Raw genomic sequence first — 16,034 nt, 5'->3', positions numbered from 1 at the left:
TTCTAACTGAGAGAAAAGGCAGAAAAATCACAGCTGCTGGGACTTGAGAGTTAATGCAAATTCCAAACTGCACCTTTGGCTCCTTGTTTCTGAAGTTTTCAAAAAAAAACCACATCCCCCTGCCTGCTGGGGGCTGGCTGAGACCAGGAGAGTGTCTAAGCTAGATGGCAGCAGAACCTCAGTTTAAATCCGAGAATTAAAGATGGAATTATCAGGCCCTGACAAAAAAAAAAAAATCAGGAAAAATCCCAGCCAGCACCTTCTAACTTTGCTCCAGTTCCCCTTTCAGTGAGAAAAAGGCTGTTGGGAAAATGAAGAACTACAGAAAAAAAAAAAGTTCTGGGAAATTAAAAGACAATTTAATTTTCTGCTCGATCTTTCCAGATTTAATGGAATTCTGCTCCAGTGATGAGGCTATTCCAGAATCACAATTCCCTGCATCTTTTCCTGCTCTGTGGGCACGTCCCATGTGCACCCAGCAACCCCAAACACTCCAAGGTGACCCCTCCCAAGGCAGGGACTGAGGGGTTTTGGGCATGCATGTTTTCCTAACTCATTTTTTCCTGCTGCATCCTGATGGACCAGTGCTCCTGGCAGGGTGTGGATTCTGATTCCCACTTGAATCAGCAGCCCTGGTGCAATATGGAATTTCTGGGCCAACAGACCCTGCACAGCTCTCAATTTCCTCCTGCTCATTGCTCTCAGTCCTGGCTGGGCCATAAATCCCAGGAAATATTTATGGATATTATTTAGCAGTGTCCACGTGGCAGAACTGAGAGTTGGGATTGACACTCACAGAGGGAGGGCTGCAAACACAGGGGTGGGAAAATGTGATTTAAAAATGAGATGGGAAATTGTGATTTAAAAACTGTGACATCAAAAGGACCTGGAGCTGCTGGAGCAAATCCAGAGGAGGCCATGGAGCTGCTCCAGGGATGGAGCCAGGCTGGGAAAACTCACCTGGAGAGGAGAAGGCTCCAGGGAGAGCTCAGAGCCCTTCCAGGGCCTAAAGGGGCTCCAGGAGAGCTGGAGAGGGACTGGGGACAAGGGATGGAGGGACAGGACACAGGGAATGGCTTCAAAATGACAAAGGGGAAATTTAGATGGGATATTGGGCAGGAATTGTTCCCTGGCAGGGTGGGCAGGCCCTGGCACAGGGTGCCCAGAGCAGCTGGGGCTGCCCCTGGATCCCTGGCAGTGCCCAAAGCCAGGTTGGAGCAGCCTGGGACAATGGAAGGTGTCCCTGCACATGGCAGGGGTGGCACTGGATGGGTTTTGAGGCCCTTCCAAGCCTTCCAGCTGGAATTGTGCCATGTAAAGCATCTCACAGTGCAGGACAAGTGCCAGCTCACCTGTCCCTGAGAATTGTCCAGAGCTCTCCCCCCAGGCAGGCCTCCATCAGCATGTACAGGTACTTGCTGTCCTTGAACGTCCTGTAGAGCCTGAGGGGGGCAAGCAGAAAATCACAAATAAATCCACTCTCTAAGCACTCAACTCCCTGGTTTGACAGAGTTTAAAGAAGCTGAAGTGCTCTTCCTCTTCCTCCCAGGCAGGAATGTGGAGGAAAAACTGCCTCAAGGGATGGGCCAGGCTTTGTGAACCCATCCTGGAGCTCTGAGCTGTGCTCTAAAATCCATGCTCTGTGCTCAACAGGATTTCCTAATGATATTACATTAACTGGATTTATAGATGTGTTTAATAATATTAAATGACTATGGTGAAAAAACCCAGAGATTCCTTTTTTAACTTGATTTGAATGTTCAGTTGCTTTTGTACTTCCTCTTCCACGTGTGGCTTTATCCACCCAGGTTTCCAGCAGGGTGTGGATACAGGGAAGGTTTCTTTGCAGATAGTTTGGATAGCAATTTCAATTTTTGTAATTTGTTTCTGTAATTAATTAGGTTAATAATTTTTGAAATTAATTTGTAATTTTGGGATAATAACTTAAACAATTTCTGCAGCAGAGAGGAATGCTGAAGGCAACTCCTGGTGCAATTCCTGCATTCCTGGCAGTTTCCAGGAGTTAAAAACTCAGGATTTAAAAACTCCAGGAGTTACAAATTCAAGAGTTGTCACCACATGATGGAAATGAAACCAGGTGAGTTTTGCAGATTCCAGCACTTCCCTGCTAATCCCAGTTATTATTTTGACAGAGCTGTGGGATGGATCAGCAGGAAAACACTGCAGGATTTCGTTCTTTTGGAAGACATCCATTTCTATTTATATAAAACCAATGGTCAGTTATAACTGGCCATTAAAGAATGCTAAAATTGCTGGTTTTTACAAAATCCCCCCATTTATTTCTTGCCACTTGGACAAAATAGCATTTATCTTAATACACAATTAATCACTAATAAAGTTTACAGAAAACTTCTAGAATCCAAAATGCAATTTCATGTTTTTAATTGCTTGGTAATTTAAATTACCAAGTACTGAAATACTTTCCCTAATTAAGGCAGCCCTGCTGAAAATTTTATGGGCATTAAATCTGGCCTAAAATGCACAGATTTAAAAAAAAATCAAATTTTATTTATCAGCTATCATGGAAGCATAAAGTTTAGACACATGAAAGGATGTTATTTCCTAAGTTTAAATGACATAATATTTGAATAACTTCTTTATTTATTTCTTTATTCCTTGAAATATTTGCACTTGTTTGGCCCCTGATCCAAGCCAGAGCATTTTGTTGTGTTTGAGTTTCAGTTTACATAAAAGTCAATTTTATTTAGTGCCACTTGGCCTCTCCTGCTCCTTTTGCCTGGTTTAATTCATTTTAATAACCAAACCAAATGACTTTTCAAAGACTTTTTAACAAACACAATTAATTAAGAAAATGACCAAGTTCATCAGGAATTTTATCTTTCCCATTCTAACATCCCAGAAGTTGTGTCCTTGCTCCGAGATTATTTTAAACCCACCTTTCACCTACCAGCTCAAAACTGAATCAGTTTACTGAAATATTCAAATTTCTGCCCATTGCACTGCCCCAAAAAAATTTATCCCAGCTGGTCCAAGAAATGGAATAAACAAGTTTTGGAATAAACAAGTTTTTGAATAAACAATAAATAAGTTGAATAATTTAGGATAGATACTATAGGAAAACTTCAAATCCCTGTGGATGGGCAAGAGGAGAAGAGGAGAAAAAGCAGAAATCAAGTTTGATAAATCAAATGTTTTCTAGCAATAGCAAAGGGTTGGACTTTGAGACTTGGAAAGTCCCTTCCCAGAGCAGGGTTTCCATGGGATATTAACTATAATTCAGGGATGGTTGCTGTTGCAAAAGGTGGGAAACACTTCAGGATATGGAAGGAGAAGATGCACGGGTAAAACATCCTTGTTCTGCTTCCCTGCTGAAGGATGAAGAGTGGGAATTTCATTTATCAGGCATGAATGTCACTGGCTCCATTAAGAAATGTTTGGAGTCCCAGGTTCTATTTAGGAGTGGGTATTTCTGGGAATGGTGGCTTGGCTGGCCCTGCACTTCCCCTCTCATCCCAAAACAGCTCAGCCTTCCAAAAATCCAGAGGCTGGAATGGCCCACAGGGAATTTTTGGCTCCAGCCTGGGTTACAAGGAATGTTTCTGGATCCAAGAGCACATCCTGAAGGGAATGGCAGCCTGGCAGTGTTGGGCTCCAGTTGTCACCCATGAATCACAGCAGAAGCCATGGGCTCTGTGGGAATCCCAGGGATGAGCCTGGGAAGGAAACAGCCCCTGAGTACCCCAGCCTGGCCACGTGCTTCCCTCTGGATTCATCCCAGGGGTTTGGTTTCACCCAGGGTTTGTTTGCATCTCCTGAGCAATTTCTGGGAGCAGGGCTGATCTCCTAAGGCAGAGAATTTTCCAGGTATCTCTGAGGGTGGGATGAGGCAGCCTTGGCTTGGATGCCCTTCAAGGTGGCTCCAGGGATCCTCAGCACCCACTGCTCCATCCTGACCTGCAGCATTGAAAGAACTCCCTCTCTGTCCTCACAGTCCTTTAAAAGCCTGGGAATTCACAGAATTCACAGAATCCCTGGGTTGGAAGAGACCTCCAAGATCACTGAGTCCAACCCAGCCCCAACACCTCAACTAAACCCTGGCACCCAGTGCCCCATCCAGCCTGTTTTAAACACATCCAGGGATGGTGACTCCAACACCTCCCTGGGCAGAACATTCCAGGACTTCATCACCCTTTCTGTAAAACACTTTTTCCTAATATCCAACCTATATTTCCCTTGGTGCAGCTTGAGACTGAATGTTGTTATTAGGGTGGAAACAACAAAAATTGGCCCTTTTATTCCCTGGAGATGTGCTTAGGTTTGGGGCAGGGAGATGGTTTTAATGTGTTTGTCCGTGAGGAGTCCAGGGATGCTGAACTTGAGTTGTTAATATTCCCTAAAGAAAAATGCTGGACACAGCTGCCAATTGTCATGGCACTGTGCCATTTCAAAGGACCAAGCTCTGCCTTCCAGCTTCCATAGTGGGAAGGAAAATTTAGAAATTGGGAAGGAAAAGGAAAAGAAACCTTGAGCAGGGACAAAGCCAAGTCATGATAAATACATATATATATGTAGATGTATGTATAAATTCTTGATGGTGAGTCCAGTGCCTTGTCACTGTCAAATTTTCTGAAAAATCCCTTTACCAGGATTTCTTCTCCTGGGAAGCTGAGAAGCCTCAGAGAAAAAAACAATATTATCTCATTTGCTTCTCCCTGTTTTGCTGCTTTGGAATGTGGCTGGAGATTGTTTACCAACAAGTGCATGTTTGATTGGTTTCATGTGAATTGTTTTTATTTAATGACCAATCACCATCAGCTGTGTCAGACTCTGAGGAGTCAGTCACGAGTTTTTCATTATCATTCTTGTTTAGCCTTCTGTCTGTATCCTTTCTCTATTCTTTAGTATAGTTTTAGTTTAGTATTCTTTAATATAATATAAGAACATAAAATAATAAATCAGCCTTCTGAGAACATGGAGTCAGATTCACTCATCTCTCACCTCGTCCTGGAGACCCCTGCAAATACCACAGTGCCTAAAGGAGCTCCAAGAGAGCTGGAGATGGACTTGGGTCAGGGGACACAGGGAATGGTTTCCCACTGCCAGAGGACAGGGATGGATGGGATATTGGGAAACAGGAATTGTTCCCTGGCAGGGTGGGCAGGCCCTGGCACAGGGTGCCCAGAGCAGCTGGGGCTGCCCCTGGATCCCTGGTAGTGCCCAAGGCCAGGCTGGACAGGGCTTGGAGCAGCCTGGGACAGTGGCAGGTGTCCCTGCCATGGCAGGGGTGGCACTGGATGGGCTTTGAGGTCCCTTCCCACCCAAACCACCCTGGGACTCAACATGGAGCAGCACCAGCGAGCTTTGCCCAGCACCTTCCACCTGCTCCACAGCTCCATTCCCTCCCAGGAGGGAGCTGAAGGCTTTTCCCTGCCATGGCAGATCCCTGTGGGGCTCCCTGTCCCGCTGAGGGCCCAGGGCAGGAGCAGGTACCTGACGATGAAGTCGGAGTGGGCGCTCTGCATGATCTGCTTCTCGGAGCGGATGTGCTCCTGCTGCCGCGTGTCCACGATGTGCCGCTTCTTCAGGATCTTCATGGCAAACGTCTTGGCCTCCTCGCTCTTCAGCTGCACCTGGGCATGGCAGGACAGGCCAGGGTCACACACAGCTCACAGCCCCACCTCCCTGCCAGCAATCCCACCTGCCTGCCTCCCAGGAGTTCCTCCCACCTCTCCAGTCACAATCCAGGTTTCTGACTGCATGGCTTACTGCTAAAAAAGCCATTTCTAAACACCACGATTTTTAGGGAAAAGCTAAATATGTTGCTCTGGGGTCTGTGCAAACCCAGAGCACTGGGAATATTTCTCTGTCTGCTCTGGGGTGCCCTGACCCCACAGGGGAGCACTGACTTTGACCCTCATCCATGGAGAAAGTTTCCTGGACTTCAAGATAGACTGGAACCCACAAAAGTGTGAAATAGATCATAGAGAGCAGTGCGGGTGTGTCACTGGGTGAGAAATTGAGGGTTTGGGATTTTTAGTGTGTTGTGGATGGAAGCAGGATGGAGGGCACAGGGTGTCATCCTGGGTTTCTTCTTCATGCTGCTTCTTCCTTCTTCTCCATGGGTTTGGGTGGCATTTTGTAATTGGGCAGAAAAGTCCCCACTGCAGCTCTGTGGGATCAGTTATTGGGGTAAAAGGGAAAATAATCCAGGTGTCAGCTCTTCATTAGACAGTTTAGTCTTAAAAGACCTTGTACCAAGAGATTGTTGGGCATTTGGTGCCTTGCTGCCAAACTCACAGTAGTGAGGCTGTTTTACTGATAACAAATAATAAACACCTGAGTCTGAACATGAATTACTGTCTCAAGTGCCTTCAATGCAGACCCAGAGAAACCAAAAACTGGTACCCTGGCAACTGCGACCCCCACAGGGTCAGGAGATGTTGCCAGTTAACATCTGGCTTCCCCAACCCCCCTTTCCTCCAGGTCACCCCACCTGGGCTGGCTGTGGCTGGGAATTGCAGAGCTGGGATGCCTGCAGAGGAGGAGCAGACCTGCCTTCCCAGGAGCACTGGGCAGGAATTGCAGAGCTGGGATGCCTGCAGAGGAGGAGCAGACCTGCTCATGGCTTGGCTTATCACCTTAAGCCTCTGCCCCCTATTTTTAGCCTGGTTCCCCAAGCTGAGGCTGACAGGAGTTGTTTGCTTGCTCTCAGGGTAACCCTGGCAACTTCTGAACCCTCAGCCACCCCGAGGGGCAGGTCCCTATCCCAAAGCCAGCTGGAAGGCAGCCACCCTTCCCATCCTTGCCAACCCTCCCAAAGAAACCCCGCTGTTGACCTCCCAGGCCTCCAAGTCTGCTGAATTCCCCCGGCAGCTGCTCACAACAATATTCCACTGAGGTGCTTTCCCCCTGTCGAGCACGAGGTGCCATCTGGCAGCTTCTGTTTGGGTGTTCTTGTAGGAATTTGGCTTCTGCCAGAGGGAAGCAGCTTGGTTGTCACTGAGCCCAATCAGAAACCCAGCCTGCCTTTAGGGTTAGGAGGCAACACATGCAATCAGAATTGATTCAATGCCAGATCTGGGTTTGTATTGTTTTGCTGACAGGAATGTGGGTGGGTATGAGACGTGGCACCTTTGTAGAACCAGGGAATGTGCTGAGTTGGAAGAGCCCCTCAAGGATGATTCACCTCCAGGCCCTCAGACACCTCAATAATCCCACCATGTTTCTGGGAGTGTCATCCAAACTTTCCCCTGGGCTTTTCCCAGACCACACACCCTGAACTTGAACAGTTTCTTGTCCACCTCCTTTGTTCTGGTGTAGTTCAAGGATCAGGGAAACACCAGGAAGGAGGGGATCCCCATGGAAACACCAGGAAGAATGGGATCCCCATGGAAACACCAGCAGGGATTGTGTCCCCCATAGAAACACCAGGAGGGGTGGGATCCCCAGGGAAACACCAGGAGGAATGGTGGAATGGGATGGGCTTTAAGGTCCCTTCACCACTCTGGAATTCTACAAGCAAAAAAAAAGGCAGAGGAAAAGGAGAGGTGCAGCCTCTTGGCTTTTCCATATCCTTGTTTCATAGGATCACAGCTGGCTCCTCCTGTAGGAACCACTCCAAAATCCTTCCTTTGCTTTATGGTTTTAAACTTCCTCAGTTGCCAGGACACACAGAGAACACCAGGCCTGATTTTTGTCTGGTTTTTAACACTTACACAGAAATAAACATGGTTTTACACCTTGGTGCTTTCTCAGGCTGGCTGGGAAAATGGGTATTGAGGAGATGAAACCCAGAGTTTGATGGAAAAGTGGAAAAAAAAAGAGTTATGCATTTCTTATCCTTCCTCCTTCCCTGCCTGTATTCCCTATAAATCATCCCTTATATGTGCGATTTACAGTCTGCAACTCCAGCAATTCCTGTGCTGATCCAATCCCAGCTGACCTTGGGAAAGTGGAAACTTCCATAAATATTTCCCAGGATGCAGAACAAGCCCCAGAGAAGGATTTATTTCTGTGACTGGACATTCCAGGATATTTCCAAGGGATGGAGGGACAGGACACAGGGAATGCCTTCCCACTGCCAGAGGGCAGGGATGGATGGGATATTGGGAAGGAATTGTTCCCTGGCAGGGTGGGCAGGCCCTGGCACAGGGTGCCCAGAGCAGCTGGGGCTGCCCCTGGATCCCTGGCAGTGCCCAAGGCCAGGCTCGACAGGGCTTGGAGCAGCCTGGGACAGTGGCAGGTGTCCCTGCCATGGCAGGGGTGGCCCTGGATGGGATTTGAGTTCCCCACTCACCACAGTTTCCCTTTGTGTCTCTCTGAATCTCCAAAACAAAGATGTTTTTCCAAGGGAATTTTGCTTCCTGTGGAATTCTTCCAACAGAAAAAAAAGCCAGTAATCCATGCTTTGCTGAAACGTGGCTATTTCCCCATCCCATTAAATAAGAACTGACTCAACACTTTGGGAGCTGAATTCCAAGTGCTCCTGCTTGCTGGCCACTGCCAAGATCCTGCATTTTCTCTGTTTCCCAGCTCGATCTGGTGGAACCAACAAAAATAGCAGCAGCTGTTGCTGAGAGCAGCGTTTGCAAGCTGAGCTTCCCTAATGCTGACAGGTGCCCTGCTGCACACACAGAGTGACTGCTCCTGTCCCAGCAAGAGGGGACAGCCTGCTTTTCCTGCTAAAGGCATTCCTCTTCTCCCAGGATGGAAGAGAATTCCCCATCATCAGCTACAGGGGTGGTCAGGGTGTGCTGCCAGGGAACAGGGACAGGACAAGGGGAAAGGGGCTCAGGCTGGGCCAGGGGAGGCTCAGCTTGGACAGCAGCAGGAATTTCTGCATGGAAAGGGTGCTCAGGCCTTGGCAGGGGCTGCCCAGGGAGCTTTGCAGTGCCCATCCCTGGAGGTGTCCCAGGAAGGGCTGGAGGTGGCACTCAGTGCTCTGGCTGGGCACAAGGTGGGCACTGGGCACAGCTGGGACTCCATGGGCTGGCAGGGATTTACCAGCCCAAATGGATTTTTAGGAGCCTTTCCACATTTCCCGAAGGCCAGATTCAGCCTCTCTCCTCACCTAAGTTTAGAGAGAAATTATAATTTGTACATACAAATCAAATTCCCACTCCCTACCTCAAGACCAACATTAATTTAGGGTTGGCTACAGAACACACTGTGCTGGGTTAGGCTGGAAAATAAGTCAAGACCTAAATAAACCCCACCTAAGACAGGGCTCAGGGTGGCTGTGGCTGTCCCTGGATCCCTGGCAGTGCCCAAGGCCAGGTTGGACATTTGGAGCAGCCTGGCATAGTGGAAGGTGTCCCTGCCCATGGCAGGGGTGGAATTTTGGAGCTTTAAGGTCCATTCTAACCCAAACCAGCCTGGCATTCTGGGATTTAGGAGAAGAAGGGAAGAAAAATCATGGAGTAAAAATGAAGTCTACAAGACACATTGTAGGCTGAATTTTGAAGGATGAATCTTTCAAAATTAATTCCAAGTGGGCAGCAGGGTGGAAACTGTCCATGACAGTGACTTTATTTCTTTTTTTTTTTTTAGTAATCCAGATTCCACTGGTTGGGAAAGCCCTAAATTTCCTATCCCAATTAGAGCACTATGGGACTCTATAGAAAAATAATTTGCAAAATTATATGCTAAGAAGACACTCAAAAAAGCAAATTACACAATTTTTAAACAAATACTCAACTGTGCTAAACCCCTTTAACTCCACATCCTGATCCTTGCCTAAAAACTGATTTTTGTTCCTCCACAACAAATACAGCCAGGTTTTTTATGAGTAAAGGGCAAATATATTAAAATACATTAAAAATTCTGTCTCCTTATACAGCCCAGAGGTAAAAATGATTTTTGCAGAAATGTCTGGAAGCAAAAGGCTAAAAAGCAGAGAGGAATGTCAAGTGTGTCATGCATAAAATCTTTTCCTTGGAAAAGTAGAGGAAGAAGGAATCTATGGCTAAGATGTGTGGGGAATGGAAAAACTCAGTGCTGTGGGATCCTGGAACTAAATGGAGCTAAACTCCAACAATCCCATATGTGATCCTGCTCTGCTTCCCAGTTTGGATTTGTCTGAAAAAAACCCCCTATTTTTATGTTTAATTCCTGCCTCCAGCAGGAGCTGAAATCTCTGGCTCAGCTCACATCCTGATCCAGCCTCTGCCCAGATTTGATGGGCTCCCAACACATCCCATCCTTCCAAAGTTTGCCAGGACTCTTTCCATGAACAGACAAGCCCAAGGATGTGTTTCCATCTACAAAGGATGCCTTTAGCTTCAACAGGAATTCAAAATCCAGGGAAAATTAAAACATGGCCCTGCAGTGGTGTGATAAAAGTAAACATCTTGCACATGCTGGAGAAGGGAATATACTGCTAATGTTGGGAAAGGATGGGAAAAAAGGGTCAGATCATCCCAAGGATTTTGCTGAGCTGAGAAAGAGTGATGTTGTCGGGTGAGTTTGGGACTTCCTTGGGGATTTGGCTTGAAATTCCTCACTGAAATCCCCAAATCTTCCCACTTTCATAGCAAACAAAAGATCTATTCATTCAAAAAGTAAAAATTCACAAAATCCTGGGATCCCCTGAGGCTGGAAAATCCCTGCCAGCCCATGGAGTCCCAGCTGTGCCCAGTGCCCACCTTGTGCCCAGCCCAGAGCACTGAGTGCCACCTCCAGCCCTTCCTGGGACACCTGCAGGGATGGGCACTGCAAAGCTCCCTGGGCAGCCCCTGCCAAGGCCTGAGCACCCTTTCCATGCAGAAATTCCTGCTGCTGTCCAAGCTGAGCCTCCCCTGGCCCAGCCTAAGGCAATTCCTGACAATTAAACCCAAAAATTAGGAGATTTCTAAGAGAAAAATGACCTTTCTAATAAAAAACTTTGCATTACCTCAGAAAAGCAGCTGGCTTGGGAACTGGAAAGTGGGCACAGTTGGAAATTTCCACCAAGAAATACCTGGATTCTGCACCTGGCAGCCTATCAGAAGACAATTGCAGCAGGTTTTTCCTCGTTATCTAATTAATTCACTAATGGCTTTGTTTACAACACAGGCTGGAGGCTGGAAGAGATTGAATCGCACTTCAGAACCTGGTGGCAGATTTCTCTTTAAAACACAAATAAAGCTGGAAAATCCCATTGTGTCCACATTGTAGAGAGCCTGTAAAACATGGCTGTGACATTTTAGGAGCATGTTTTCATTTGTGTCTTTAGAAATCCCCATATTGCAAAGGAATTTTGCTTTCTGGGGCCACCACGAAGCCAGAAGGAGTGCAGAAGGTAAGGACGTGATTTTTAGTCTCCCTGTGCTCAGCCATCACCTACAGGCACCAAATCCATGGAAAATGACTCCAGTCCTGGATATTCACCTATTCCAATGTGTTTATTTCAGAGCTGTCAAAAATAATCTTGGTTTAAACCCAGAAGAACTGACCTGGAGCAGATGCTCAGGAGCACGGGACTTGAAAAATGAAAAGGAAATTAAAGAACAAAGCCAAGAGCAATAAAGGTGAGCAGAGATGATTTCTGAGGACACCTGCCCTCCCTCCATCCCTGTCACATGAGGTGACATTCCCTATGCCAGCGGCACTTGAAATTCCTATTTTCCTGGTGTTAATCCTGGATCCCACCTCAGAGGATGTTCAGCTGACATAAAGCAGGGAGGCTGAGCTGTAAAAAAGGAGTGGATGCATCCCAAAAAGCCCTCTCCTGCCATTTCCTGTGGTTCCTCCAAGCCTGGATGATTTAACCCTCAAGAAAAACCTAGATAAAAGTCGATTGCATAGCCCAGTTTGGGATGAAAAAGGGCATCCATAAGGATGTTGGAAGAGGCACCAGGGAGCCACCAAAAAACTGAGCAAAACCCACTCATTTCAAAGCTCTGGAATTCTTTCCCTGAGATACAGAAAAAAAAACTGCCTGGAAAATCAAGACAAAAGGGGATTTCCATGTGTAATATCCATGGAATCGAAAATAATTTCTATTTTGAAAATAATTTCTATTTTTGGCTGTCTGACCTAAGAGCCAAGGGCAACCTCTTCAAGGCAACAGCATTCCCAGAGGTGTCTGGGAAACCACATCCAATGGGAATGTTATTCCTTTTTGGCCAATCCCAGCCCCAGACATTCCAGTTGCCCCCCAGCCACCACCAGTTGCCCTCTCCAGAGGTGACATTCTGAGGCTTTGTGCCCAAAGCTTTAAAATCCCTTTTTCTCACCACATCCTTCACTTTTTTGATCCATTTTACTCCTGGAAAGCACAAAACCTGGGAATGTTTTCCAGGAACATTCCTGCACTTCCATATTCAGGCAATAAAAGAGCTGATTCCTCCAGTATATTTTTCATTTTTAGCCCGAAGCAATAAACCATATTTTTAATGGAGGAGGTGGAAGCATGAGGCTGCAATTCCAGGCTCAGTTTTGACAAAAGGAATATTTTCTTGGCTTTGTAACAAAATTTCCTTCTGTGGTAAAGAAAAAACAACAAAATCTGGTGTGTTGAGCTACACTTTTAAATATGTTTTATCTGTGTGCAGTTCAGAGCTACAAAAAATGAGCTTATCCAGCATTTTCCTGCTCAGGAGAGGGGCACCCACCCTGGAAGAAAACCTCTGGGAATGCTTTTCCTACCTCAGGTGGCTCCAGGGCTTCTTGGAGGCTTTTGAAGAGTGAATATCTGCTCAAAATGGAATATTTCTACTCGAGCTGACACCTTGAAGGGACAGAGCACCTCCTGCTCTTCCTCTCACCTGGACCAGGGTCACACATCACCAGGGTGGAGCTTTTGTCACTTCAAGGCTGTCCATGTCACCTGGCCATGGCCACTGGTGAGGGTCCCACCAGCAACCCTTCATGGACACAAACCTGTGCACCTCCCCAGGAAGACCTTGAGATTGGCAAAACCCCTTAAAAATGACCCCAAAACCTTCACAAGGCTCAAACCAAGGGGCAAAACCCCTTAAAAATGAACCCAAAACCTTCTCAGGGCTCAAACCAAGGGGCAAAACCCCTTACAAAAAATGAACCCAAAAACCTTCACAAGGCTCAAACCAAGGGGCAAAACCCCTTAAAAATGAACTCAAAACCTTCACAAGGCTCAAACCAAGTGGCAAAACCCCTTAAAAATGAACTCAAAACCTTCACAAGGCTCAAACCAAGTGGCAAAACCCCTTATAAATGACCCCAAAACCTTCACAAGGCTCAAACCAAGGGACAAAACTCCTTACAAAAAATGAACCCAAAACCTTCACAAGGCTCAAACCAAGTGGCAAAACCCCTTAAAAATGAACCCAAAAGCTTCACAAGGTTCAAACCAAGTGGCAAAATCCCTTACAAAAAATGAACCCAAAACCTTCACAACGCTCAAACCAAGTGGCAAAACCCCTTACAAAAAATGAACCCAAAACCTTCACAAGGCTCAAAGCAAGCCCCAGACTGGTGGGTCCCTCACTACAGGGTGGAGAAGCCAGATGTTAATTTAGGGGGCAAATCCCTGGTGTCAAGAGAGGAGGGAGAGACTTCAAAAGAGAGGCTAAGCATGACCTCCTGTTCTAAAGCATCCTCAGCATTTTGACTCCTTCAAAATACTCATAAATTAAATATTCATAAACAAAATAATCATACATCAAACCCCAGGAAGGGACCAGTGTTCCCACAGATGTTCTTTGCTCCGCAGGATTTTATATCCAGTCAGAAAAAGTCGGGGAAGAGCAAGCTGAGCTTTGCACACCAAATCTCTTTTATACATCACCAATACCCACCAAAACCACCTGGTTTTGCCCATTTTACTATTCTTCAGCTCCCACGGGGTTGTGGAGTGGTGGCTTCCCTGAGGTTTTGTGGTGGCAACAGTGACTCTGTTCCCCTTGTGCCCGGGCTTACAGGAGTTCCTGACATTCTGCACCAGTGTCCGGTGTCCGGAGCTCCTCCTGGTGTAACCCAACTCCCTCTTCCTACTCCAAGGTTTTGTGTTGCCTTGGTGCTGCAAACAGCTCGCCTCTCACCATGGCTCTGCTTTAAAGGAGACCACAGAGCTCCAAAGCTCCAAGCAGAGCAAAAAACAGGCTCGGATTTTATCCTTTCTCTGCGGTTCTGCACAAAACCAGGCCCTGTCTGGGGTGTGTTGTCATGGGTCAGGTGCTGAGTGTTCAGCTTTGAGGATAACCAAGTGCAACCACTCTAGAACTGAATAAAAAATGTGCAGGAGAGGCTTTCTATTGTTACTTAGAATCTGGTTAAATAAGATTTTAGGTTGCTCTTCCAATCCCAGCACTCACCCAATTCTCCAGGTTGTTTTTAAAAGGCCATGAATCAATGCCATAAACCACTTAAGAGAGAGAGGAGATGTGTGTTCCTCTCTCAGCCTAGGATATAAATCCTCCTTGGCTACTGCAAAGCATTTATTGGCACATTTTTTATGTCTCAGGAAATGTAAGTCAGCTTTCTTCACTAGATAATCCCATTTTTCTCGGGGTTATTGGGGTGTGCTAACAAAGAAAATTAAGCTTTTAATACAGCAGTCTCATGAGGATGTCACACAAGAAGAAGAGGTCACCTACCAGCTCCACTCTCCCGAAGCCTCCGACTCCCAGGGTGTCGATGATGTTGAAATCCGACAGTTTCAGGTTGGCAAAGAAGGCAGCTTCGGCTTCGTATCTGGAGGTTTTGAGGCGAAAAAATGGAAATTTCTTAGAGGTGCAAACCTGAGCAGTGCGCGCCGCTGCCGCCGCCCCCGAGCTGTGGGAGCCTGGGCCAGCCTTTACCTGCTGCACTTCCATCCCAGCTCTCAACATTCACTGTTCTGCTGCTCCCAATCCCAGCATGGCTCAACTTTTCCAAATTTTCCAATTTAATGTTTTTTTTTTTCCATAGCAAACATCCCTACTGATTGTGCAAAGCCAATGCCTGCCACCACAATCCGGCTTCCAAGGCTGGGCACTTTCTATCCATCTTCTCCTGGGTGAGGTTTGCTTGTAAATATTTTGGTGTCTTTAAGGATTGTTGGAAGATAGAAGTCTCTCCTAGGAGTTTCTCATATCCACAGGCTGGCAGCAGTTTCTATAAATGTTTATTGGAAGTGGCAGGATCACTAAAGGTCCCTGGAGAGAAATCCCAGCCAGGTTTTATGAAATCAGATCTGATAAGCTGCAAATGCCTGAAATGAATGACTTCAGGCACAGATCAACATTCCTATAAGGATATCTTCACTTGTTCTCCTCCTATAAACCCATTCAGAGCAGCCATCCCAAGCAAGGAGGTCCCAAAATCCTGATGCTCTCTGTTTATTCCCACAACACCACACGCCTGAGTAAGGATCACGCAACTCCAACCCGAGCAAGCCTGCCAGAATCAGCTTCCCATGCCTATCCATGACCATAATTCCCCCAAAATAGCTTCTTGTTAAGGTTTAGGGTATTTTTAGAAAGGCTTGGAGGGGAAATGGATGAGCAGGATCCGCCCCCTCCATAAAATGTGACACTTGTCAGCCAGAGAGTCCCTGGGCGTGTCCGACCTTTGGCTGCGGGTGACTTTATGGGAAAAGAGTTGGCTGGATTATGGAGGGAGGCCAGGAAGGTGCAAGGCTTCATTTCAGCTGGAATAGCTTGGAATTAACAGCAGGGCATAATCACTGGAGGCTTTGCTGGTGCTGGGTAACAGCAGTGGGAAGATGAGCCACCATCCCACTCCCGTGGCCACCTGGCCAGCTTTGGGACATTACCACCCTGATTATTTCATTAACAGATTCCCTTCAAACCATCTCCTCTGCTCTGTTTAAAACCTCAATGCCAATGGAGGAGAGAGAGAAAAACTCCATCGTTTTCCAAGGGAAAAGGGAAACCTACAAGTAGGAGTCCAACAATGTGAAAGGTCACATCACAAAGCCCCAGATCTGAGGCAATAAAGCCCAATTCTCTCCCAGGGGGTGCTGTCAACAAATGACTTCAGCTCTGCTTTATTTTTTATGCTGTCACCAGATCCTGTTGGTGACCTTGCTCCAGATACATCTGACTTTGGAAGCCAATCAGCTCAGAGCCTGCTGTGAACTTGGGATAACC

General features: G+C 46.7%; 1 protein-coding gene across 2 annotated transcripts in view; it reads right to left on the bottom strand.

The window, feature by feature from the left end:
* PRKG1 (protein kinase cGMP-dependent 1) overlaps positions 1–16,034 on the bottom strand; it is a 367,092-nt gene that overhangs the window by 11,272 nt on the left and 339,786 nt on the right. For both annotated transcript variants that reach the window (XM_050976335.1, XM_050976334.1), the window contains exons 10-12: positions 14,538–14,634; positions 5,473–5,612; positions 1,353–1,442 (exon numbers count right to left, since the gene is read on the bottom strand). In XM_050976335.1, the coding sequence (XP_050832292.1) occupies positions 1,353–1,442; positions 5,473–5,612; positions 14,538–14,634 (327 nt within the window). The remainder of the gene's footprint in view (positions 1–1,352; positions 1,443–5,472; positions 5,613–14,537; positions 14,635–16,034) is intronic.

Source organism: Serinus canaria, chromosome 6, assembly GCF_022539315.1.
Source record: "Serinus canaria isolate serCan28SL12 chromosome 6, serCan2020, whole genome shotgun sequence".
In the NCBI taxonomy this organism is placed as follows: Eukaryota; Metazoa; Chordata; class Aves; order Passeriformes; family Fringillidae; genus Serinus; species Serinus canaria.
The sequence above is the reverse complement of the archived record's forward strand: the minus strand, read 5'-3'. Positions and strand labels throughout refer to the sequence as shown.